The following is a 26,926-nucleotide window of genomic DNA, read 5'->3' as shown; positions in this document are numbered from 1 at the left end:
CTGGATGGATGTGGCTCCATCAACATTCAAGAACCTAAGCACCATTCAGAACAAAGTGGTCTGCTTGACCCCATTTACCACATTAAACAATCATTCCTTTCACTATTTCACAGTGGCTGCAGTATTTACCATGTTGCATTGCAACAACTCAGCCAGGCACCTTTAACAATACCTTCCAAACCTGCAACCTCTACTATCTAGAAGGCAAGCGTGTATGAGAACACTTGCAATAAAAGGTTCCCCTCCAAGCAATACACTATTCCACTTTAAACTTTATCACTGTTCCTTCACTGATGCTGGCTCTGTGAGTGTCCCTACTGCTGTCCTTCCAGTTTTCGTGACAGGCAGTACACTCGTATCATAACTTGGAAAATTGAATCCTAAAATAGCCAGATAACTTTTTTTTGGATATTGGAAACAAAATATTTGTCAAATTCATTGGCACTTATTATGAATTTAACCAGTTTTAGAAAGAAAAAGTAAAATATATCAAGTTAACAGTCAATTGATACAGTACATATATCAACAAAATACCATAAACAGTGCTATCTAGACTATATTGTTCTTGTAAATGTTTACATATTCATCTTAAGTGCATGCCTTATTTCATAGCATCAATATGGTTGCCCTGCTCAACGTAAAGTTATTCGCTGATTTTTAGTGGTCTCAGCGAGACTGGCTATTGGACAGCTAATAAACAGAGAATTTTAAAAAATCATCTTTGTTGCAGCAGATGATATCCCTCTGATAATTACACACCGGGACAAACTTTACCTGATTTGTGAATATTCTGTACTGACACTAATTGGGAGATTTGCTGCAACTCCTTGTTGTGTTTTTAGCCCAAGATTGGGGAAACCCATGAAAAAACAGCATAAGTAGTTGCTCTTAACCATTGATTCAGAGAGCACCTTGATTCAGAGAGCACCTCTGGGCCACCCGGACGAACCAACCCAACCACCCTGTAGCACAGCATTTCAACTCCCCCTCCCACTCCACCGAGGATATGCAGGTCATTGGACTCATCCACCGCCAAACCACAACAACGCGACGGTCGGAGGAGGAGCGTCTTATCTTCCGACTGGGAACCCTCCAACCACAGGGGATGAACTTGGACTTCACCAGTTTCTTCATCCCCCCTCCCCCCACCTTGTCTCAGCCGAATCCCTCCAGCCCGGCACCGCCTTCCTGACCTGCAGTCTTCTTCTTGACCTCTCCGCCTCCATCCTACTCCGACCTATCACCCTCACCTTGACCTCTTTCCACCTATCACATTTCCAACGCCCCTCCTCCAAGTCCCTCCTCCCTACCTTTTATCTTCTCCTGCTGAACACTCTCTGCTCATTCCTGAAGAAGGGCCTGTGCCCGAAACGTCGAATCTCCTGTTCCCTGGATGCTGCCTGACCTGCTGTGCTGTTCCAGCAATAAAGTTTCAGCTCTTAACCATTGACCTTGCCAGTCTGAGCCATTTACTAGGGACAGAGTGATGAGTGGAAACCAATAGAAACAGAATGGAAATTCCAGATGTACGTATCCAAACTAGAATGCAGCCATCGATGGGTAGAAAGTCTGTTGAAATCTTGAATTCTCTCAGTAGAACTTTGGTAGAGAATGGGCAGCACGGCAGAAGTAAACAGGATTTACTTTTCTGTAATTTCAATTAATCTTCCATCAGAGTAATAGCAGATCAAAGGAATCTTTGCAGAAATTTCAGAATTGGATAGCGCCCAACACTAGCTACATCTACCTTCATGAGCACAAAAATCACAGATCTCTCAAAAAAATAAATAAAATTACACAATTCATAGAAATAAGAATTGAGAATGCTGGCATTGGTCAGCTTGATGATTTTCTATGTTGTTCAAATTATTAATGCTTTCAATAAGAAAGTACAATACTGTTCAATCCCATTATTGCTGCGAGCTGATGATGGGAATTTGGCATTAGTTATATGGAAACTCCGAATATTGGTTGGGGAGGGAAAGACCCACATGCAAGATTAGTTATTGATCTTCAGTACCTCAAATACTTGCAATTCCTCCAGTAAAACTTCTTCAGCATTCAAATTATCCTTTGTGACACTCAATGCTTTTATGACTGTTCCAACATCTTTACAAAACATAGAAAAAGTGTGTTAATGAAAGAATATACAGTATTTAGAGCATTTTATTGCAAACGATTATCTTACTTACTTGTACCCAAAAACAGGACTGCATATTGGCCATCCTTGGCAGTAACACGATCGACAACAATCTGTGTAATTCTGTAACCAACATTCACTTGAATGAAAATAGGCCTCTTGTTTATTGGATACACAGCCTTGTACATCATTGGATGATTCTTAATGAAACTGACGACATCGTCTGAGAAATCCTTGGTTGTCTGAATTGTGGAGTCAAATGCTTTATTGGGACACTAAAAGAAAAGGTAGGAATTTATACATGGATTTTATTAACTCCCAATACATCTTTACAGCTGACTATTATCAATGAAGACACCAATGCTTCTGTAATATAAAGCATTATATGCTTTTGACATAATTAATTAGTTGCATTTACCAAAAATGAGCTAAGTGTAATACTGAAATGCTAATTGGGCTTCTGTTCTACGAGGGTTTCCTTCTCTTGATCATTGTTCATGTACCTATTGAAAAGGATTAGCTAAATTCTGATCAAGCAATGAGGACACAGATAATGTGTCAGAAAACAAGGGGCAATCACTCAGTGGGCTTTTGACATCCTGTTCAGCAACTAAGTTTACTCAGTACTCCCTCTGAAACACCACCCCCAAGTCTGCTTGGCAGCTCCTCAAACACATCAGCATCGCTGGGAGTAGTGGCCACTTCTGTGATGATATTAAGGCTGCGAGGACACAGCAATGTTACCCCTCCACCACCTCATCCTTCCAAACCTCTAACTCTCTTCTCCCAGCCTTTGCGTAAAGGACAATGTGGTTGAGGGTTGCCATAGCCGATCAGATAGACCCTGACAGGCTGGTGCTGGTGTTGCTAGGACAGATGGGTTTGAGGTTGTCCATTGCTGTCAGAGATCCCCTGGTGAGACAGACAGTGCTGGTATGGAGGACACCTCTAGAGCCCACAGCCCTCCCCACAGAGGAATTAAAAAGCAAACAGGAAGAAGCCTTTGTGACTGTTTGAGCAGCACAATTGAATCATAGAATTTTACAGTGTAGAAGGAGGCCATTTGACTCATCATCTCAGTATCGGCTCCCAAAAGAGCTACCCAGCTAGTCCTATTATCCAGCCCTGTCTCCATAGACCTCTACATTCATCACTGAAAAAAAATCTAATTAGTCTTTGGATAGGACAGCCATTCAGAAAAAGACGGAGAAATAGTTTAGATGAGTTGACAATTATTGCTTGTTTCTGCTTGTTACAATAGCCCAAATGGCGATGGTACTGGACTCTTCAGCTGGAGCTCATCCACTCCACCCATTTTTCTCTTTCTCTTTTGTGTTTTTTTTTCTCCTTCTTTCTTCTCGGCAATGTCCCGAACTCCCAGCCTCAGCACAGACTCGGACTCTTGGCCTCAGCATGGACCTGGCCTGGCAATCTCACAGCTCACCGCGGCATCCTCTCAGTCAGGCAAGGCAGTCTCCCAGCCCGGCGTAATAGTCTCTTGGCGACCCAGCATGATGGTCGCCCAGTATGGACTTCCAGCCTCACGGTGATTTCAGCAGTTTCCCAGCCTTGAGACCCTCGAGCTGGAACTTGGTGCAATCTGGAGTCAATTCCGGTGTGGACAGGAAGCTAGGTGCCGACGTGGACTGGGTTGGAAGGACCATTGTTCTGAAATTTTTATTTCTTTATTTTTTCTAATTTATAGCTAGGATCTGTAATGCTGGACTTTTATATTTCTTTATTTTCCAAAATGTTTTCCCTAAGATTTTGTACTTAAGAATCTGTACCTAGGTATCTTTGTACTTAAGATGGCGCTGTGTGTAGCAACTTGTACTCACATGAGTACTGTGAAAAGTTTACATGTGACAATAAGGCTAATTCTAATTCTAATTCATTAGATTGTATCTGATATCACACTGTCTACTTTCTAAGAGTTGATGATTAATTATACATACTGTGCCAGGTCTTGGATAAGGAATCTTCCCCTGATATTCTACCCAGTGGCGGTCTGGGCTCTCTTTGTGTGTGAAAGGTCCATTAAATACAGAACGAATTTCAGCCATGCTGTATGCACAAACTGCTGAGCCACTGAAAACAGAACTGAGAAACAAAAGCAATATTGTTCAAATAGTCTCAATTATCGGTACTTCAAAGAGAATTTCCTTATTTTGACTTCCAGTGTTATTCAACTTTGAAGTTTCACTGAATAAAAAGTAGTTAGGCAAAAGGGTGTTTTTTTAATAAAAATATTCTCACATTTATCTCTGTAAATGCAAATGTTCTGAATTGCCTGAAGATAACTCCAGGCAAAAAGTAATACGTCACATCAAAACTCAATCTAAGCAAACTCAGAGAAAAAGAGCATTTAATATAAAAGGTTGTTTAAAAATCAGTTATAATGTTCCACCCACTAATATACCATGGGCAGAACAAATAACACTGATACTTGATATTCGTACAGCATGACCCAAACGACTTTAGCACAAGATATTCTTATTTACCTGGAGGACGTGAAGACTCCATAAATCACTGGCAATTTGTCATCATTTGAGTTGTACAGAAAAACATCCTCTTTACAGAATAAAAAATGAATATAATGTAAGAGATTTTTGTCTAGAAAAGTAATTCTTTTCAAATAAAATTGAGCAATGTTGTGTATTATAGGAATGACCATACATATTAAAGTAAATTAATTCCTTAAAAATGTCTTTTTTTTTTCTCCCCAGGCATTTTCCTTCTTGACTTATCCATTCTATACAACATCTACACTGTCGAACGAGTTGAACTTCCACTAATATTGCTCCATAATTATTATCATTAGAGACCATGCCTCTGATAATTTCTCCGTATCTCGGGTTCTGCTCACCAATTCACCACAGCAGCATGGCTGAGTTCAATAACTTTGTTTTGAAGATTATGGCAATAAATCTATGCTCTACTTCATGTCACCATAGTTGGAGCCACAGCTATCAGAAAGCTGCCTGATGTGGCTATTGGTAGAAGACCTCCAGAAGTGTTAATAGACTTATCAATGTTAAGATATTAGTACTGTTCTCCCAATTCATAATATTAGCAAGCCCTCCTTATCTCCATATGAAACATGGCTGTTCATATGAAATAGTTATAGAATCACTTTGCAGAATGAAAACAAGATTCAATTGGGCTCGATTTAATTTGGCTCAAGAAACAAAGATTTAAATCCAACAGACTATATGTTGCATTTTAATTTGCTTTGCATGAAATCAGAAACATTAGCCTTTGTAACAGGGATTTTATGAGACTACTATTTTGTATCAATGTTAACTTTATGTAAATGGCCCCCTATTTTTAAAGCTTTGAAATATATGAAGGCTTATCAAATAGCAAGATGAAAAGTTACTTACGCAGCTCATCAAAATATGTCTGATAACCTTCAGGCCCTGGGACTGAGCAAATCAGACGAGCTTTCAGAAATGTGGTCCACTTGTTGATCAAACTCCGCTGACCTCCAACATCTTTCTGCAAAGATATAGGTTTCAGTCATATGGAGGAACATTTATCAAACAGTATCTGAGAGAACTTATATTCAACACAGTGTGGAGTAATTCAACTTGCATTATCATTTGTACCAAACTCAGACAAAACATGCAATTATGCCAGCAATGTCTCACAATCAATGAATCAGACAGTCAATTAGAGACTAGGCCACAATACTTTGTTTGTAGCTGGGAAAAGGACAGAGAGAGAGGGATATGTTTTCAGACAGCAAACCTAGGAAAGTTTTGTGCACATCCTGCAATAGCTAACAGCATGATAACTTCTCAGACGAGAAAGCAACTGTGAAATAAATATGTCAATGTGACAACCTGCAGGGAGAGTTCATACAGGAGGTCATGCCCAGAGCAACACCAGACGACAATTGGTGAAGCTACAAAATTAGACCTGAAGAAGGGTTACACCCGAAATGTTGATTACTTCACCCCCAGAAGCTGCCTGGCTTGCTGTGTTCTTCCAGCCTCCTGCTTGTCTACCTTGGATTCCAGCATCTGCAGTTGTTTTGCCTCTAGTGAGAGTTCATTTGGCAGGGTGCAAAGACTATGAACTCTTGTTGAGTTGGGGTAGGGGGAAGGTATTGGCATTGACCTATCATGTGAACATAGGCTTGTGTGGAATGAAAACTCCTGACCCAAATTCAATGGAGTAAAGGCACTCACTTCTTAGTTCCAGACTTTCTCACCCCTTTTTACTGACAATGATTATTGCAGTTAGCCTCCTTGAAAGATTTTAGTTCTTTTCACCCACATCCTTTTTTTCTTGCTCCAAGAGAAAAGAAAACAAAAAAAGTCTATGGAGGCAGAATGCATTACTGAAATGTATGTTCTCTATTATGGGACTTGTAAGCAAAAAAGCATTTAGGATTTACCAGCCTACTGTTTGGATGAGTCAAGCACAGTTCCACTACAAGAACCAAGTCAGTTGGGTCATTTGATAAGTTTGATGTGGGCAAAAATATACTTCCTGCATGTAAATTGTCAGATGACTAGGCTATTTTTAAGTCTTACTTTTATTTAACATCATCAAAGCTGACAATTTAATCCATAATACATATATTATGACATAACGGCCTGGACATTCTGATAGCTAGTTAATTATTTCTGCAGAGTAAATGAGAGTTGCATGTCAGGACTCTGTGGAATCACCGACATTGTTTAATCAGAGGGAAATGCTTGGGAAATTGAACATTTGGTTGCCAGTCAGAGAGCAGGTTATTGCTTAGCAGGTTCTGTTTGATAGTAGACATTGAAGCATCTTGCATCATTTTACTGATAATTGCGAATAGACTGACAGACCAGTAATTGGTTCTTTTGGATCTGCCCTGCTTTTCATATACAGGACACACCTGGGCAATTTTCCATATTATTGATTGGATACCAGTGTTGTACCTGGACTGGAAAAGTTTGGCTAGGAGTGCAGCAAGTTCTGGAGCACATTTTACTGTACTACTGCTGTAATGTTGTCAGGGCTCATTGGATTGGCAGTATCCAATGCCTTCAACAATTTCTTGACATTACATGGAGTGAATAGAGTTGGATGATGACTGGCATCTACTGCAGACCTCTGGATCATCTACTCGGCACTTCTTGCCGAAGATTGTTATGAATGCTTCAGCCATATCTTTTTCACTGAGGGGCTGGAGTCCCTCATTATTGACATTGGGAATATTCGTTATTGTCGTTATTGTTTAACTGTCCACTACCATTCACAACTGGATGTGACAGGGTTGCAGAGTTTATATCTGATCCTCTGGGTCACGTAGCTCTGTCTATCACTTGTTGCTTATGCTGTTTGGCATGCAAGTAGTCTAACTTTATAGTTTCACCAAATTGTTTTCTCATTTTAAGTATGCCTGGTGTTGCTCTGGGCATGACTTCCAGCATTCTTCTTCTGTGCTAACACTAAAACCCTTTATTTACACATCCACAAATCATTCAAATTTGCCCCTGCCTCAGCACATATGCTACTGTCAACCCCATGAAGACCTTTATTTGTTCTAACTTCAAGTACTCCAATATACTCCTGGCTGGTCTCCCATCTTCAGTTCACTGCAGGCTAACTAAACGCCACTGTTTGACTCCTTTCTCGCAAAAAAAATCCCACTCTCTATCTTCATACTTACTGACCTACACTTTTCAAATCCCTCCATGACTTCACTCCTGCCAGTCACTGTCACCTTCTCCAACCTTAAAACCTACTCAGATAACAGTGCTTCTTGAAACGGGGACTTTTACACATCCTCAATTTTAATCACTCTACCATTGGTATTCTGCATTTAACTGCTGAGGTTTTATCAGCTCAGAAATTCCCTTCCCAAACTTTTCCATCTCTCTCACCTCCTTTGAAGATACTCCTTGAAACAATGTTAGAAGTACCATAAAAATCCAAATTTATATTGTTGTTCATAAGTTGGCATTCTTGCAGCAATGAAAGTACAGAGCAGGTATGGATACTTCACTGCTTGTTTGATGCCAAATGGGTGCACTGCCCATGACATTCTAGGCCAATGAGTTTGAAAGAGATCCAGTTCAGAATAGAAAGTAAAATTATTCCAACCCAAAAATGCTGAAGAAGCTTAATTAGTTACTAAGCATAAAAACACATATTTTGCTTTCACGAAAATGTAAAGTGAGCAAACTATGTGGGCTAAAATTACTCTGTAAAGGGTTATAACAGAGAATGTTCAACAAGTTATTTCAGATATAGTTCAATAATTATTCTTTCTTCAATAAACAAAAGAATTAAATCCAGTTTGGAGATATGATATTGCTCTGTACATTCAGCCATGCATACCAGTTTTTTACTCGATACCCCCACCATAAATTATAACTTTTCAAATTGCTTTCTTTTTGCATCAGAAGTTTTATGTTGAGCGAACCATTATATTAAGCAACTTATAGTGCTTCGAAGGCCATCATAAATGTGTCAGTAAATTCAAAGGTTCTGTAATGTGACACAAAGGAAAATGAATTTAAAACTTCTCTTTCATATAAAGATAACCTCATGTTGAAAGGTCACTGTCAAACCTACTTCAAATGATGGATGCTTCTTACTGCTGTAGGTGCTGTATGCAGAAAAAAATGCCCTTTTGGCTGCATAATTATTCTGACAGAGCTAATTTCTGCGCCTTCTCAGAAACAAGAGCAACTATTAAAATCATGTTTATTCAAGTTCATTTGATATTACTTAACTAGCAGTGTGCTAATTGCATCAATGTGGGTGGAGAAAATTAAAACAAAACATTATAAGTTGCAATTGCAGGATGGCTATCAATACCACTTATATGGCAGACAAAACAGATTAAAGACAATTTTACGCAGTTTGATTTAAATCAGTTTCAGATAAAATTATACTTGATGTATTACAGCAAACTTCAGAAAAGATTTACCAGGATGTTGCCAGGAATAAAGGGTTGGAGATATAAAAATAGACTGGAAAGACTTTTATCACTGAAGTGTAGGAGGTTAAGAGGTGACCTTATTGAGGTTTATAAAATCATGAGGAGCATGGTTAAGGTGAACGTCAAGGGTCTTTTCCTTACAGTGGGGGAGTTCAAAAGCAGGAGGCATATTTTTAAGGTGAGAGGAGAAAGATTTAAAAAGGACATGAGGGACAACAGTTTTACACAGAAAGTGGTTTGTGTGTGGAATGAACTGCCAGAGAAAATGGTGGATGCAAGTACAATTACAATGTTTAAAAGGCATTCAGATACATTCATGAATTGGAAAGCTTTGGAAGGATATGAGCCAAGTGCAGACAGGTGGGACTAGTTTAGTTTGGGAACATGGTCGGCATAGACTGGTTGGACTGTATGGTCTGTTTTCATGCTGTATGACTTATGACTATATAACTCCACTGATTCATAGGATAGATATAAATAAAAAGATGCATTTAAGTGGAAGCTGTTCTTCAGCTTTTTAAAAACTTGGCATGGTAAACATAAATTATCTTGTAGTGAATATCAAGCATATGACAGTACTTTGACATTAAGGGCCTGAATACCATCAGGACTTAAAGGACCATTTTAACTGTGTCAGACAGTACCTCTACTAGATGATCCAAGCAATTGGCACTCTTCCAGAATTCCTGGGTCAGAACATTTGCAAGAAGCGAATTGTGAATTAGGTGTCTACCTAAGATGTGGCCAAACATGTAGCAGGCCTGAGTGTGAGCAGATATGGCTAAAACAAATTGCTACTTTCTCATAAGAATTGGAACTTTTTTGGAAAAACCGCTGATCTGCTTGTGACACTTTGCTTTGAGTAATCAGCATTTCCAAATTTGGTGGCTCCTACTCCTGCCACTTGGCAAGTATTGCACCTCACATTGAAATCACCAGAGGTAGAACTCCTAGCAATTCAATTTGGATGCTTTTATTCAGGTAATAGAGAAAGTAACAAGACTTAAGGTAGATCAAATTTCCTGCATCTGGTGAAGCCCACCTCTGAGTATTAAAAAAAAGTCAAAAAATTGTTACATGGGTACCTACGGATATTGCTGATGGAAGCTGCTGAAAGGCATTTGATAAGATTTTGCAGAGGGTAACATATTGTATTATGCCTCATGCCGGATGTTCGATAAATTTTTAAGGGACATGCTCATTATGTCATCACCATATCATGATATGTAACTTAATGGTATAAAGCTCCCATCCTACATCTTACTGAGTCCTCTTGCAGCATGACACCTTGATAGAAGCACTACATCTGAATTGATCAGTTTTAACTAAGGCACCCAAGTGCCAGTATACATACATAGTTCCCAGGTTCTGTGATAAAAGTTTTTTATTTTCTTCAGTACTGCATTACACACAGCCAAAAGGCATTTTGTGAGGTCAGCATTCATAAAAAAACACACAAAAACTTCTGGAGGTGTAATAATTGCTTAGGTGGTGGGAAACAGTGTAAAAATGTGGAAACTTTCCACTATTTCTGGAATGGTCTGTTTCTCCTTGGATGTCCACACTACTAACGCATCAGATTTTCACAAAGTATATGAATTGAATGAAGAAAATAGAAGCTGTAAACCTAAATCTAAGTTTCCACGTGACCTTATGTTAGGAAGAATAATAAGTTGTGTGGGAGGAGCAGAAACATAGAAAAAGATTTCGAAGATTAAGTGAGTCTGTCAAAACAATGGTAAATGGAGTTCAAAATGGGGAATTTTGCAGTCATTCAACAAAGGCAACTCAGAATATTTTTACATTGGTGCAAGTTCAGGAGCTGTACATGAGGTATACATGTATATAATTCATTAGTAGTGCATAAGTACAAAAGATAATCAAACATGTTTGTGGAATATATACCTACATTCTTGAGGTAGTAGAATGCATAAGAAGTGGTGCTTTAGTGTAAAGAGCATTGGCAAAACAATGTCATAGAGTCATAGAGTCATACAGCATGGAAACAGACCCTCGGTCCAGCCAGTCCAAATCTGTCTGGAGCATCATGTTCAGCTTGGGAGAAACTTCCAGCACAGATTGGTTTGACTTGGGGCTGTACAAAATAGATTTAGTAGAATGGAGAAAAATCATTAAATTACGAAAGATTATGAAGGCGTGTTGCATAAATTGACCTATATTCCCTTGAGTTTAGAAAGTTATTGGATGACCTAGTTGAAGTATTTCAAAAATGATTAAAAAGGATTTAGTCAAGCAGATGCAGAGAAGTTGTTTCCTCTGATAAGGGAATCCAGACCTTAGAATTAGAGTTAGTTCTTTCAGATAGCAATTTAAAATGTTTGTTCACACACAAGAGGTCATGATGAAACTTTTAAAAGTACTTCATTGGATGCAAAGCACTTTGGCATATTAGGAAGGTTTAAAGGCTATATACTTTCTTTTATCCAGTAGAAACCTGAAACACTTGCTAACACATTGAGAGACAAATTATTTTTAAGAGTGTTAAGATAGGTGGAGGAAAGCTTTACATCTGCTATGATTATGAATTGAACAGTGGATAGACCTAAAGGGCTGAATGGATAACTCCCATTGTTGTCTCTCTTTCCCAGTTGCCACCTACAAGGGGGTGGATGACAGAACTATGTCTCATTAAAGCAAGATACAGTCGAAATGATGTGATGACAAGATAGTAAGCAGGTCTCAACCCAATTTCAGCCCCCTCTAGAAGCTTGTTGCCCTAATGTGTCAAAAGCCATGAGAAAGTGCAGGGCCCTTGCCTTTAGGTTATACTTGAGGCTGTAATGCATACAGTTTCACTTCATGAATCAAATGTGCACTAAGATTGTCTGAGGATACTCAGAAAGAGAGGGTGTGCTTTAACAGTGCACAGATCCTCAAATTTAAAGCAGTAAAAAAGATCAGATCTGTTCGAATCAAGCTATTGTGGAGGCAGATTCAATTCTCACTTCAAGCACTTGAGGAAGACGGTGTGTGTGCAGGTTAAAATCATTTGGAGCAATTGTCAGGATGAATATAGGATGACACATCACACTCAGAGCAATATCTGCTGTGACCTCTTTCATCTGCCTTATAACTCTGGAATTTCCCAATCTGTTTTTAGCTTTGCAAATAGTAATCATGAAAGCATCTGGCATTAGCTTTGTTACATCAAGCTTCAGCCTTCATCCAACTTCCCATGCACATTACTCATTTGACATGTGCATTCAGTCAACTAGTTCCAAAAAGGAAATCTGATCCAAGAGTTGAAGAGCTTGGCAAGCTGGTTTACAAGAACTTTATGACCCTATAGATAATTGTCCCTGAAACTCTGTAGCTTTTATATGAGCCTCCCATTGTAAATCCGGCAGGAGGCCAGCGATTCCATTCTGTGAAAGATCTGGAAATGGATCTTGGTGTTGCTTCCATGAAGAGAGACCTGCTGATTTCATAATGGAGCAACATATTGATTACCCAGCTGCAGAAGCTCAGGCCCTATATGTTCATTGTATTGATAATGAGGTTTATCAGTGGCAAGAAAATCCTTAAGTGGGATCACTTAAAAAAGAACTTCATCTTTTATATTGAAGTCATTGTCTGAAGTCCTTTGTGAGACAATGTTAAAAATAAGGCAAGAAATCTGTTAGTACACAGATCTACTCACATTCCAACAAGTATTCTCACTGTGTGTAGAATGTTTTAAGAAAAAAAGCAACTTGTGCTGATGTAGCAATGCATAGAAACTAATGGAATCTGTGCAGGTTGCCACACTGTGCCAAATGATGAGCTTCAGTTATAACAGTGAAAGCTTGACTGTTCACTACCGAAATAACTAAATTACCTATTATTTTTCATTAAGGTTATTCACAAAAGGAGCAGTGATTGGCAGAATCTTATGCAATTAATGGGGATCTCAGCTGCCAGCTGGAGAGAGCTGCTGAGACCCGTGCACTGCTCTTTTAGAGAAAGCCACCACACTTCATGTGACGCTTCAGCACTAACCGGCCAGTGTCAAGCAAATAACAACACCCAGATGGGAGTCTCACCTTCAAAAGCTGCCAATCAATCAGAGGCTAGAGACTGGACTGGTTCGGATAGTATTCACTGGAGTTTAGGAGAATAATGGCAGGAGATGGGATCTCATGGAAACCAATAAAATTCTAACCAGACTGGACAGGGTAATTGTGGGAAGGATGTTGCTGATGGCCACGAAGTCCAGAAGCAGGGGTCACAGCTTAAAAATATGGGTTAGGCCATTTAAGGTTGCGATAAGAAGAAATTTCTTCACCTATGGTGTGGTGGGCCTGTGGAATTCTCTGTGACAGAAAGGGAGTTGAAGACAAAGCACTGACTATTTTCAAGAATAAATAGATGTTGTTCTTAGGGCAAAGGAGATCAAAAGGTATGAGGAGAAATTGGGAACAGGGTATGGAATTGGATGATCAGCCATGACTATATTGAATGACAGAGCTTGATAGAGGGCCTAAAGGTTTGCTCGTGATCCTGTTTTCTGTTTTGTACTCAGCTACACCAGCAGCAGGAGTGGGGGGGGGGGGGATGGTGATTGCTGCTGGCATGATACCTACAAAAAGCCTCAAATTCAGGAGATCCCCGTGGAGTGGTAGGTGATAGTAGGAAGCGTAAACGCAAGATGGGGGTTGCAAGGTTGGGGAGGAGGATCTTTAGCTGCATAAGCAGGATATAGCTCTCAATAAGACATTCCTCTCATGATGGAAGAAGTGAGGACTGCAGATTCTGGAGATCAGTCAAGAGTGTTGTGCTGGAAAAGCCCAGCCGGTCAGGCAGCATCCGAGGAACAGGAGGGCCATCATGATTCCTGATGAAGGGCTTTTGCCGAAAACATCGACTCTCCTGCTCCTCAGATGTTGCCTGACCTGCTGTGTTTTTCCAGCACCACACTCTCGACTCATCTCTCTCATGATGCCAGGTCCCTCAACCTTCCGGGAACCTGCAACTCTACAGATTCAAGCAATGTTTTCAGAAATCAATTAGATCGGCCCTGAAGAGAAAAATGTTGAAGTGTTATGGAGTAAGTACAACAAAATGAGAGAACAGAGAGCTGCCTCTGACAAAGTAGGTGCACAGTTCCCTTCTTTATTCTGATCACATGGCGATTTCTCCATAATCTGCTACTTTCTGTTTGAAAGAGGTAATGATGAGTTATAATTGTTCACTCAAGGGAAAGACTAGCTAAGGGAGGATCTTGCCAATGTGCCAATAAATCTGATAAAAGAAAGGAGGAGATTGTGTACCCAAAATAATCCTTTATTGACCACATTCTTTTGATCTTCTCAGTTGGCACCCAGTCCAGAAACGTGAGGTAGGTTTAGAACACAGGAGATTGAGAGGAGATCTAACTGAAGTGCATGAAATTATGAGAGACCTATGGAATGGACAGGGAAGACTGCTTTCCTGCAACCCCAGGGAGATCAAAATTTGAATAGTATCAAGTTTAAGTAATTGATAGAAAGATTAGAGTGGATTTGATAGTGGGAATTCACTGCCTGCAGAGGCAGAAATTGTCATTATATTTAAAAAACACTTTGATATGGATTTGAAGTTGCTGTAAACTATAAGGCTACAAACCAAGCTCTGCAAAGTGGGATTATGTTAATTATTTGCGACTCATATCCATGATGGGCCAAATAGTCTTCTTGTATGCTGGCATTCTTTTAATGTTCATACGAATTTTACACTGTCCTCCCCCACCTCAGTACCCAGTTGGATTATTTGAACGTGGAGGCATGTAAAGTAAAGCAAGTAGGCAATATATTGCTTTCCCACTATACTGAAATTATGGGGTTGGGTGTGTGTTTGAGTGAGGGCTAGACAGCCTGCACACACCCCCTCCCCCCTTAGTCCTAATTAATGGTCAGTTTGGACATTGTTCTGCTCGTGCGTGGCATAGACTCGAGGTGGGAAGGCAAGTGCCCATCAGGTAATCCCTCCCCGAGATTATATCATCCTGTCTATGTCTCCTCCAGCCTCAAGAGTCATACGCCTACATCCTTTAACTTGGTCACTGAAGTCTCCAGTACCAAACAATCAAAATGTCCTAATTTAAGTGCTGAAGGGCAGAAATCTGTACCTCGAGTTATTAAGATTCCTTCCAGGGTATTATCCCTGTGAGGCACTTTAAAGACAGTGAAGTGCCGACCAACTACGCAGTGTGTAGGCAAAATCTTTCCACCAACATTCCCCGCCACAACCCCCCCCTCCCCTGTAAAATTCATTTCTATGTTTTTATGAAGTATGGATAGAATTTCTCATAATCCTCCATGACATTTGAGATCATTGGCCAGTAACAAGCGAAATCAAGTTTTACTTTCAGTATTTTACAGCTCCATATTTTTTACTTAAAATTTTCCAGAAGCTCATCATTTTAATAACTACTCCAGAATCTGAACAATGGTAGGATTCTGTCTCTTCACTGTGATCCCTCAAGGCTCCACTGACATGTGGAAACACTTTAAAACATCACGAATAACTTACATGGCAGGGCGCTGACCCTTCACTAGCCTTTGGTGGAGTTTCAAATTTAGTACATAAATCTCTCCAGGTTCCTTTCTATCTGCCTGTGGAATACTACTTGAAACAATATATCAGTCATGGAAGCATTTCTATGACAGCAGGCGGCTTTTAAAAGGACAGCTGACATCCAAGAGGAGAGACAGAAAAGGAAGCCGAAGACCTGTATTTAAAATTTAGAATGGCTTAGATTTTGATGTTATTCTTAAATTATAAATACATTTTTATATTAATCTGAAGATATTATTAGAAGAAACTAAATCTGCACTTAGCTCCTTCAGAAAGCAATTATTATTCTATAGACTGACAGAACGCAGAGTTTACTAGATTGTCACTAAAGATAGATTTTGTCCAAGGCTGAAATTAATTAACAGACTCAAATGTCAGTTTGAGTTCAATTTCCTGAATAAAATTTGACACAAGTTCAAGTGGAAATCTACTTTACTTTGTCAGAACATCTCAAATTCCAACAAATATTCAGGCAGCTTTGTATACTGGATTGTTTTATACAACAACATAAGCAGGAATGTTTCTTATTGGTAATCCTGAACATTATATACTCATTTAATGCTATTCTTCCCAACGCATTACTCCCCCTAGTTTAACACCACACTATCATGAAAAACGTTATCTGTAAAATATTTTGGAGTTACCCTTGATTCACAATGTTAGTCTGCAGGATATCTCATTTTACTGTGTAAATGGGCTTCTGCCCTTTGTGTGTAGCTAGGAACATGACACCAGTTGAATTCTGGGTCTTGATTTGACAGAAGAGATATAGTGCCCTCATGGCTCGGTTTTTAAATACAAATAGCCCCTTTGGCAGTGAGGCTAGAAGCACTGCCAGGCACTGGGAGCTGAGCACAGGTGACAAAGGCAAGTGTTAGCCATTTGGGAAACGAAAATCAATTGATTTCATGGTTTGTTATCTTGGAAGAGGTTTACCGTGGTTTCTGTGACAGAGCAGTGAATATCAGACATTAAACGTAAGGTTTACATGTTAGGCTGTGTGTTAGACTCTGAAGCTGTGATCAGATTCAAGTTGATAATGATGGTGAACATTGACAGTTCTTTATCACAAAGTTCACAATTTCCAGTCTGTTGTATTTGAAGTGCTTTGGATGATTCATACAACTATAATAAAGTATTGTATACATTGTCATCCTTGTTTCTTTCCCTCTATTATTAAATTTTCAATCCAGTTATTTCACTTTTACTTTCACTCTCACAATCTTAACTTGCAACTGAAATCTTTCTTTTGTTTCCTTTCGAAGCAGAGGTAATGGAAGTGAGCCTATGGGATTTGAAGTAAAAATATGCAGTTATTAGTCTCTCAGTGGCTATTGATGTGATGCAGCCCAAGATTATAATGGAAGACAGATATGTGTCTGCTGAAGTTAATCTATTTTTGGAAATTGGATGACATCGTAATTCAAAGGGAAAATTATTCAGATGAGGTTGAAAGCTAATATATTCATTGACAGTACATCCAAGTTTCTGCTAATATTTTACACATTTTTGTATTTGCAAAAGGGAGGAGAATCTTATTAAATGTACAAAACGATAAACAAAAATTAAGTCACATTCTGGCATGCCAAATATAAGGTGGCTCTTATTAAAAAATGGTGGATTCCATACTTTATATATCTCAAGCAATTCACAAATGGAGAAGGAGATTAAATGTTGTTGTGGGTTAACACAATATCAATCAAAAATAAAGTAATGAAAGTCTTCGCATGGTACCAACTTTTGTGTGAGATGAGTTTGAGCTGATTTTACACATTTTCTGCTTGGACCCGGCCCATATCTCACATTGTGATGAAACTTTTGTTGGGATGTTACTCATGCCCCTCTACACATTAACAGCACAGAGGTGGAACAAGTGGAGAGTGTTAAGCTCCTGGGAGTGGTCATCAACAACAAGCTTTCTTGGACTCTTCATGTGGATGTACTGGTTACAAAGGCCCAACAATGTCTCTTCTTCCTCAGGCAGCTGAGAAAATTTGGCATGACGGCGAATACCCTTGCCAACCTTTACAGGTGCACCATCGAGAGCATTCTGTCTGGATGTATCACTACCTGGTATGGCAACTTACCATTCAACATCAGAAATGGTTACAGAGTGTGGTGAACTCGGCCCGGACAATCACAAAGGCCAACCTCCCATCTATAGAACCCATCTACCAGGCCCGCTGTCAAGGAAAGGCTGCCAGCATTCTTAAAGATCCACCCCACCTTGGCAATGCTTTTCTATCATCGGGGAGAAGGTACAGAAGCCTGAACACATGCACCAGCCGCTTTCGAAACGATTTCTACCGTATGGTTGTTAGGGTACTGAATGGACTCACAAACTCTTAACGCTAGCCTGTACTTGTGTTTTTGTTTCCTTCCGCTGTTTATCTATTATTTACTTATCTATCCTATTTAACTATGTGATCTGCCTGTAATACTCGCAAGACAAAGCTTTTCACGGTGCCTCAATACACGTGACAATAAATTCAATTCAATTCAATTCAATGAACGTTACATATTTGCAGGGGGTGCCATGGATTGCTCAAGTTGGGAATGGAAGAATTCAAAAGGGATGATTTACTTGGTTAGATGTTTGGACTAATTATTGGGAAAATAGAGAAGTTTTAGTCTGGATTAGGTTGCCATAAGGATCATTTTGCAAAACCTGAGAGAAACATTTATGGTTTGAAAAAAGAACAAATTGGTCCATGTCTCCACACAAGAAAAAAAAATAATCCTGATAATTTTTCAAACCAACCTTACAAACTCTTGCTACTCTCGAGTAAATGGCCTTCTCAGTGCTTGTAGCATCCAATGCCGTTTCTCTTAAAAATATATATATTTTATCATCATCTTCATTGGAGGTGTCAGAGATGGGGTACATTCCAATAAACTTGGGGTCTAAAAAATGTAAATAATAAGTATAATGTCACTTAATTTAGTCTAATTCCAAAAAAAGCTTAAAAAAAATTCTGTTATTCAGAATTAATTTGCTAAAAAAAGCCATCTTTCTATTCATTTTCAGCAGTCCGTTTGGTAGTCATGCAATTATTAATGAATGACTGAACATATGGTCAACATAGAAACATAGATGATGTGAACAGGAGTAGGCCATTCAACCCTTTGAGCCTATTCCAATATTCATTATGATAATGTTTGATCATCCTACTCAGTGCCTTGTTCCCACTTTCACCCCATACCTTTAATCCCTTTTTTCACTAAGAACTACACCTGACTCCTCCATGAGTATATTCAATGTTTTGGCCTTAGACATTTTCTGTAGCAGAGAATTCCACAGGCTCACCACTCTACTGGTGAAGAAATTTCTACTCATCTCAGTCCTGAATAGCCTACCACATATCCTTAGTCTCTGGCCTCTGGTTCTAATCCCCTGGTCACCGGGAATATCCTTCCTAAATTTACCCTATCTAATCATATTGAAAGTTTATAGGTATCTATGAGATTTCTTCTAAACTCCTGTGAATATAATCCTAACTGATCCCCTCTCTCTTCATACATCAGTTTGGCCATCCCAGGAATCAGTCTGGTAAACTTTGTTGCACTCCTCCCATTGCCAGAACATTTTTTCTCAGATCAGGAGACCAAAATCACACACAATGCTCCAGATACGGTCTCACCAAAGCTCTGCACTATTGTAGCAAGACATCCTCAAGGCAAACTAACTCTCATTCTCCAATTTCACGATATTCTCTCCACTCCCAGGCAAAGACATCAGACCCCAAGCACTCTGTTTCCCCATTTTCTCTTTCCAGGCTCCATACCTGACATCTAATGGTATGTCTTTTCTCTGGGCTGAAGTGTCACTTAGAATTACTTTATCAGACTTGTTGCTCTCCTAGTTCTAGGAGAACGTGAGAACTGTAGACACTGGAGATTTGAGTTGAGAGTGTGGTGCTGGAAAAACACAGCAGGTCAGGCAGCATCCGAGGAGTAGGAGAATCAAGCCTTTCATCCTGATAAAGTGCTTTTGCCCGAAACGTTGATTCTCCTGCTCCTCAGATACTGCCTGACCTATTATGCTTTACAAGCACCACACTCTCGGCTCTCCTAGTTCTGTTTACTGATCCCTACAGAGTTGGCTCTCACTCAGGTCTGGCCATTGGCCCAGTTCTTTTAAGCATGCTGTAGTCATAAATTCCGGCTTCCCCCAATCCCACTGGGCCCAGCTTTAAATTGTTTTCGCTATCCAGTTCTAGTGTCGTATTCCAATCCTGCATGACATTCCAGTTGCCTTGATCAGCAGTTTTTCTTTCTCACAGTCCAAGCCCTGGGCTGAAGCTTGTTCTCAATGTGTGCCTCACTCCCAACCTCCCACTCAGTTCCCATTGTATCAAATTCTGGTCATCTACTCCATCCTCGATAACAGGCCAAGGAGAGCCAAGTTAATTTATTGGGAAATGACCTTATCCTGCTCCCAAATCTTATAGGAGGTTAGAAAAAAAAGAAGAGAATGTGAGGCATGAAGCAAAGGAACAGAAAAAGAGAAGAGGAAATAAGTAAGAAAAGAAGAGAGTGAAAAGGAAGTGAAGAACTTTAGGCCTTGATTTCTTTCTATCAGGTAAATCAACAAACCGAATAAAGATGAATTTGTATAAACAGTGCATGCAAGTACATTATTGCTGCTATCTTAGAAAGAGATGATTTCCTTTAATAATAAATATGCAGTTGGAATTCTTAGAGTTAGCTACAGGAATTCCATGCAATGTGTAAAAGCAATGCCAGAATAATGCAAAGGTGTTTGAGTGCATTCTGAAATGCTTCATTTTGTATCCATGGAAAATTCATCAGAATTGAGCAACTGGATGACCTAATTTGTGGGCAGAGTCCAGCATTTCTAGAATTCCCAATGCTTGCCAAACATTAGGAGAAGGAGATGAATTGTTGTTAAGTCTTTGTCATTATAACATATAGATACATGAAGTCAATTTTCTTGAGGTATCAAGGACTCACCATCTGAGTGAGACCTCCAAGCAAAGTACAGAAATGCCTCTTCCATGCAAGTCTGCTACAGCTTGTTGCAGGCTGCGAAACAAAGCTGAAGCTTCAGAACCTAATATACAATTTTAAACGTTTTAAGGACTTTTTTGATGCCAAAGCTGTTTGCCAAACACACTCAAACTGTTAACATGCAGTGTTCCTTAGTCTCACATACCACTTAGCCAAAGGGGATTGTTGTGTTCTGTGCGGATATATTGATTTTCTAGATGATGGATTGGGGAGCGAAATAGAGCAGTGTCTCTTCCAAGAAAGTCAGAAGATGTCCCAGCATAGAGATATTCATCTGTAGATTGAAAATTAAATGGACAAGTTTAGAATATCAGCATTAAAGGCAGGGGTTTCAAACTTAAACAACAGGCGTCTGTCATGTCATTTACAAAATTATGGTTCCATTTTCCTCTTTCTACTATTTTGCTGACTTAATATTTACATTGAGTAAAGTTCTGACAGGGTTAATGTTGCATTAAACTGCATCTGATCTGATTTTATCACAAGGACGTGTGTAGGAAGAGCTAGAACAGTTCTGGATCACAAAGGAGACAGTATTATCATCTCGGTCTCCTCATAATCTTTGTAATAATGTCTATTATTATCAATGTAACTGTGATCATGCAATAAGTTATGAGAGCTTCTCCTTGCTCAAATACGTAATGGATTTCCTCTACCACACCAGACAAAGAAGGCCCTGCAGATACCAAACTAAAAGGAGAATAGTGGCAGAAAACCCACTTGACTCTTGCTAGAGCAGACAACATAGTAACAATTTAATGATTTAATGTAGCTGCACTATCACAGCAATAACCTCCACTTGAGCTGGGCAGAGAATTAATTTTAACCACAAAAATTATTGGTGAGAAAAGGTTTTTCAGAATATCATACCTGTGCAGGCTTTTGTTTTACTGCTGGAGATATGTTATTAATATTTATGCTTCAATAACATACACATATCTATGCAGCGAATGGAGATTTCTCATAGAGATTTCCTCACTGCCTGGGGGCTTGAATCATCTTTTGCCACTCAGATACTTTGTGTAATATATAAGTAACTTTTACAGTGACATCTATAAACTTTTTTTTAAATGCTAGATCAACTGTATATTAGCTTTCCATTCTAATAAAAGATTCAGGAAAAGATACACAACATGCACTTTCACTGAACCACAGCATTAAAACTAAAAGTTAAATAGTCTGAAATTGGAGAACATATGTAGCTTCATTTGCATTTACTTTGCAATACTATCTTGTGTAATACCAGTATTCAAAAACAAACCTCTTTTCAATGAAATGATTCCTCAGGAGAGTTTGGGGATACAACACACTATTATGGTCCAGACTGCCACATGCAATGCACCAGTATTAGAGTTAACTAAGGGTTAGGATTACAGAATTGTCTCCGTAATGAAATTGTTGGGGAAATATTCAGAAAGAACAAAGGAAGTCAATAAGTTTTCTTTCTGTGATTCATTGCTTGTGCAAGTGAGATGGACTTTGTATTTTGCAATACCAGTTAATTGGATTTCCAAGAGCCACAGGCCACAAAATATCATATCTATACAAATTGTAATTTCAGCAAATCATTAAATTTGAGGAATAGTGTGTGTAATTTTATTAATCTGCAGCAGACTCATGAGTACCTTGCAAATCAACTGATCTGGTTGCATGACAATAACACCGCATTTGCAGAAAATATCCTTTAGTTGATATTTTTAAATGTGTTTTTAACTGGTTTTAAAAGTTTACCATATATTGACCAGAGGAAATGTCAGCATTAAAGGCAGAGTTTCAATGTGACTACATACACTAGCCAGACAATCCTACCTGTGTATTTCCCTGAGGGAATGTTTCCACTTCTGTTATTGTGTAGGGGATACAGTTGTCACGTTCATTTATAAAAGCAGGAGATTCTTGCCTGCAATGTACTTGCTTCACATTTCCAGCAATCCATTGAGCAAAAGAATGATGTTGAAAGACAAATAAAATCTGAGCGATGTTGATTAATTTTACAAAACACTTTGGCATGTATAACAAAGGCAGATCAACATACCAACATAGAAATTATTATGTGCAGCGTGAATCAGCTTCCCTCTTTTCAAACTACCGAGTAGGTCACAGTTAAGAGTTAAATCTTTTTTTTGCAAATGTTTTTCAGTCGAAATAACAATGAGCCACTTACAAGGTCTTCTTGAGTAAAAGAAAGAGCAATTTTATTATGTGCTAACTCCAAGAAAAATATCAAAGAAATTATGTCAAACATATGGTCTTCTAACCGTACTGAGTGACTCACTCTCACATTCACATACATACATTAAATTAAATATAGATAGCTTGTTGGAAATGTTGTTGCTGAAACTGTGAAGCCAGTACATTGCAGGCAAGAATTTCCTGCTTTTATTAACGAACCTGACAACTGTATCCCCTACAGAATAACAGAAGTGGAAACATCCCTCAGAACAATACACAGGAAGAGCTGTCTGACTAGAAAATGTAGTGACATTGAAAATCTGTTCATGAACATTTCCTCTGGTCAATATCTGGTAAAATTTTAAACTTAGTTAAAAGCAAATTTAATGACGTCATCTAAGAGGAATCTTCAGCAATTATGGTGATGTTGCCATGCAACCAGTTAAATTTGATTTGCAAGGTATTCCACAGTCTGCTGAAGATTAATAAACAAAAATGATGCAAAACTAATAGCCATGATGTGCAGGAGCCAGTGTGGGACTGGGGTGGACATAGTTTAAAAATCGTACAACACCAGGTTATAGTCCAACAGGTTCATTTAAAAGCATTAGCTTTCAGAGCGCTGCTTCCTCATCTGTGCTTCCAAATAAACTGGTTGCACTATAACCTGGTGTTCTGTGATTTTTAACATTAAAATAATATGCAACTTAAGGACACCCAAGAGACTCTAAGTGTAAGTGTTTAAACTGAGATCACAGTTGATTGTTTGACTTCTCAGACTATCAGTAGCAATGCTCAAAATACTGTACATGGGATAGCAAGCCAATCCACACCTGCAAATGTCCTGTGAAAATTCAATCACTGAGTGACCAATGGAGACCCATTCATGAGAGAGACAAAAATCTATAAGGAGCTGCTCCTGCAATCAGAGTTTCTATCACTTCTGTGCAGGTTGTTCCATCATTTATAAATTCCCCATCTCGCGCTCTTGCTGCTTCACAAAAGACAGAATGTGTGACTGGAGGAACAGCAAGGGGTGGAGAGAAGGAACCTGTGATTAGATTAGCCAGAGGAGTTATTCTGGATGGTCCTGGGTCCACTGTGTACCAGAGTCACAAGGGGCATGGAACAATAGGGTATTCAGAGAGGGAACAACTGAATGGGACTGGGCTCGAGTGTTGTCCTGGCGGGAGCGAAATGAGCCTGAGTGTCATCCGGACCAGCCATGGGGATAGAACACAAGTGACAGCTGGACAGGGGAGTGGGTGTGGAGGGGAAGCAATGCCCCAGGGTGAATATTGTTTAATCCACTAATGATTGGGTAAGTATCGCAGCTTTTAAGTGTGGTGTACATTTACCCAACACCGTCCTGGTTTATTGGAGTTTATAACCATTCAGTTTTCAAAATGCTGATAGGAGAGAACATTTTCTGTTTAGTTGAGGCAATCAATATGACTTATGTTAATCATTCTTTGCGTACGGAGCACAGAATAAAAAGAGGTAGATGATCTCCAAAATTCTTACAAAGTCAGCATCCTGCATTCAATTTTTACAAATGTTTTCAGGAAGGTATTTACAAATTAGCTACAGAAGTACTGGCCTGGATTTTCCAATGGCCAGACAGCTGTTTCTCCTGCATTGATGGGAGTAGCGTTAATGGACTCAGTGGAATCCCCATCACAGCACCCTCCAAAGGAACTGGACACGAAATTGAAGATTCCGCTGATGAAATCCCTGCTTCCATTTAAATCAGAGAATTCAGAGGGCTTATCTGGCTCACCCCTCTCTGAATGCCTTATTGCTCCATGCTCCTGTACATCTGCTGCATGGTGGGCCCAGAGATTCACTGATGTAAATAGTTACTCAGAAAATGTATGCAACAACTGGCGTTTGAGCTTTCTTATTGAAATAAATCCCTCAAAAACAATGCAAATACAGAAGGTAATGTGACAACATGACTGCATCATCTGATGAAGGAGATGATGAGAATGAAAGGGGAAGCCTACAGATTGAGACAGAGAGTTTCCTGGTGTTTCAATTCTTAAATATAGCTCTGCCCTCTGCCAAAGCAGCTCTTTAAAATACCAACTTGTTTATGTACTTCCTGCCTATAGGCAATGTTTACTGTTCAGCATTTGAAAAATTCTCATGTTGATGCAAATAACCACCACAACCATCTTCCTTCATGTTAGGTATGATTCCCATCAGCACAGAGTTTTTCCCTGATGTCCTGGAGCTGAGATGACTGACCTCCAACAACTGCAACTATCTTCCTATGGGCCAAGTATGACTCCAACCCGAACAGAGTTTGCCTTCTGATACCCATTGATTCCAGTTTTGTCATGCCTCCTTGATGCCACACTTGGTCAAATGTAGCCTTAATTTTAAGGGCTTTCATTCTCACCTCTGGAATTCAGCTCTTTTGTCCATGGTTGAAACAAAGCTGCAATGAGGTCAAGAGCTGAGTGGCCCTAGCGAAATCCAAACTGGGCGTCACTGAGCAGGTTATTACTGACCAGGTTCTGCCTGGTCACAATATTGATAACACCTTCCATCGCTTTACGGATGATCGAGAGTAGACTGATGGGGCGGTAATTGGATGAGTTGGGTTTTTCCTGCTTTTTGTGGACAGGACATACCTGGTCAATTTTCCACATTGTCAGATAGATACCAGTGTTGTAACTGCACTGGAAAAGCATGGCTAGGGGAGCAGCAAGTTCTGGAACACAAGTCATCAATACCATTGCCAGAATGTTGTTCAGGGCCAATAGCCCTTGCAGTATCCAGTGCCTCAAACCATTTCTTGATGTCACGTGGAGTGAATCGAATTGGCTGAAGGCTGGTACCTGCGATACTGGGGATCATTGGAGGAGGCCAAGAGGAATCATCCACTTGGCATTTCTGGCTGAAAATTGCCATGAATGTTTCAGCCTTTTCTTTTGCACTGATGTGTTGGGCTCTTCCATTATTGAGGATGAGAATATTTGTGGAGCCTTTTCTTCTAGTGAGCTGTTTAATTGGCCACTGCCATTCACAACTGGATATGGCACAACTGTAGATTTTAGATCTAATCCATTGGTTGTGGGATCACTTAGCTCGGTCTATCACTTGCTGCTTTTGCTATTTGGCACACAAGTAGACCTGGTTGTTAGCTTCATCTGGTTGGACATCTCATTTTTAGGTATGCATAGTGCTGCTCCTACCATGCCCTCCTGCGCTCTCCATTGTATGAGGGTTAATCCCCTGGCTTGATGGTAGGAGTATGGTATGTTCTTCCTTCTTGTTGGTTCACTCACCATTTGCTGCAGACCCAGTCTAGCATTTACGTCTCTTCGGACCTGACCAGAGTAATCAGTAGTACTGCTTCCAAGCCACTCTTGGTGGGGGACATTGAAATCTCCCACCCACAGTATACAGGTATTATTTGTCCTTGTCACTCTCAGTGCTTCCTTCCAAGTATTGTTCAACATGGAGGAGTACTGGTTCATCAGCAGAAACAGGATGGTGTGTGTAATCAGCAGAATGTTTGCTTGTCTGTGTTTAACCTGAGGCCATGAGAGTGAATGGGGTCCAGAGGCAATGTCGAGGACTCTCAGGGAAATTTCCATCCTGACTGTAGACCACTGTGCCTCCACTTCTGCTTGGTCTGTCCTGCTGGTGAACCAGGATGTATCCAGGGATAGTGATTGCAGTGTCTGGGACATTGTCTATAAGGTATGATCTATGAGTATGATGACGTCAGGCTGCCACTTGACAAGTCTGTGAGACAGCTCTCTCAATTTTCACACAGATGTTAGTAAGGAGAACTCCACAGATTCGGCAGAGTGTTTCTACCATTGTCCTTTATGGTGCCTGGGTCAATGCCAGATGATCAGTCTGGTTTCATTTCTTCATTGAGACTTTGCAGCAATTGATACAACTGAGTGGCTTATTAGGCCACTTGAGTGAACAACTGAGAGTCAACCAGATTGCTGTAGCCTTGGAGTGATATGTAGGCCAGGCAACATAAGGATGGCACATTTCCTTCCCTGAATGCCGAAGATTCTTTGAAAGTACCTCCCAAACTTGCATTCTCTGCTTCCAGGAGAGAATAG

At 39.7% G+C, this 26,926-nt stretch overlaps 1 protein-coding gene across 4 annotated transcripts in view; it reads right to left on the bottom strand.

Moving 5' to 3' along the window:
• Positions 1-26,926, bottom strand: part of LOC122563190 (semaphorin-3D-like) — an 83,126-nt gene that overhangs the window by 15,199 nt on the left and 41,001 nt on the right. For all 4 annotated transcript variants that reach the window (XM_043716717.1, XM_043716716.1, XM_043716715.1 and 1 more), the window contains 7 exons: positions 20,806-20,934; positions 18,391-18,533; positions 5,524-5,638; positions 4,642-4,711; positions 4,096-4,240; positions 2,193-2,415; positions 2,021-2,109 (listed from right to left, as the gene is read on the bottom strand). In XM_043716717.1, coding sequence (XP_043572652.1) covers positions 2,021-2,109; positions 2,193-2,415; positions 4,096-4,240; positions 4,642-4,711; positions 5,524-5,638; positions 18,391-18,533; positions 20,806-20,934 — 914 coding nt within the window. The remainder of the gene's footprint in view (positions 1-2,020; positions 2,110-2,192; positions 2,416-4,095; positions 4,241-4,641; positions 4,712-5,523; positions 5,639-18,390; positions 18,534-20,805; positions 20,935-26,926) is intronic.

Source organism: Chiloscyllium plagiosum, chromosome 26, assembly GCF_004010195.1.
Source record: "Chiloscyllium plagiosum isolate BGI_BamShark_2017 chromosome 26, ASM401019v2, whole genome shotgun sequence".
Classification (NCBI taxonomy): domain Eukaryota; kingdom Metazoa; phylum Chordata; class Chondrichthyes; order Orectolobiformes; family Hemiscylliidae; genus Chiloscyllium; species Chiloscyllium plagiosum.
Note: the sequence above shows the minus strand (reverse complement) of the source record. Positions and strands in the feature narration are given on the sequence as shown.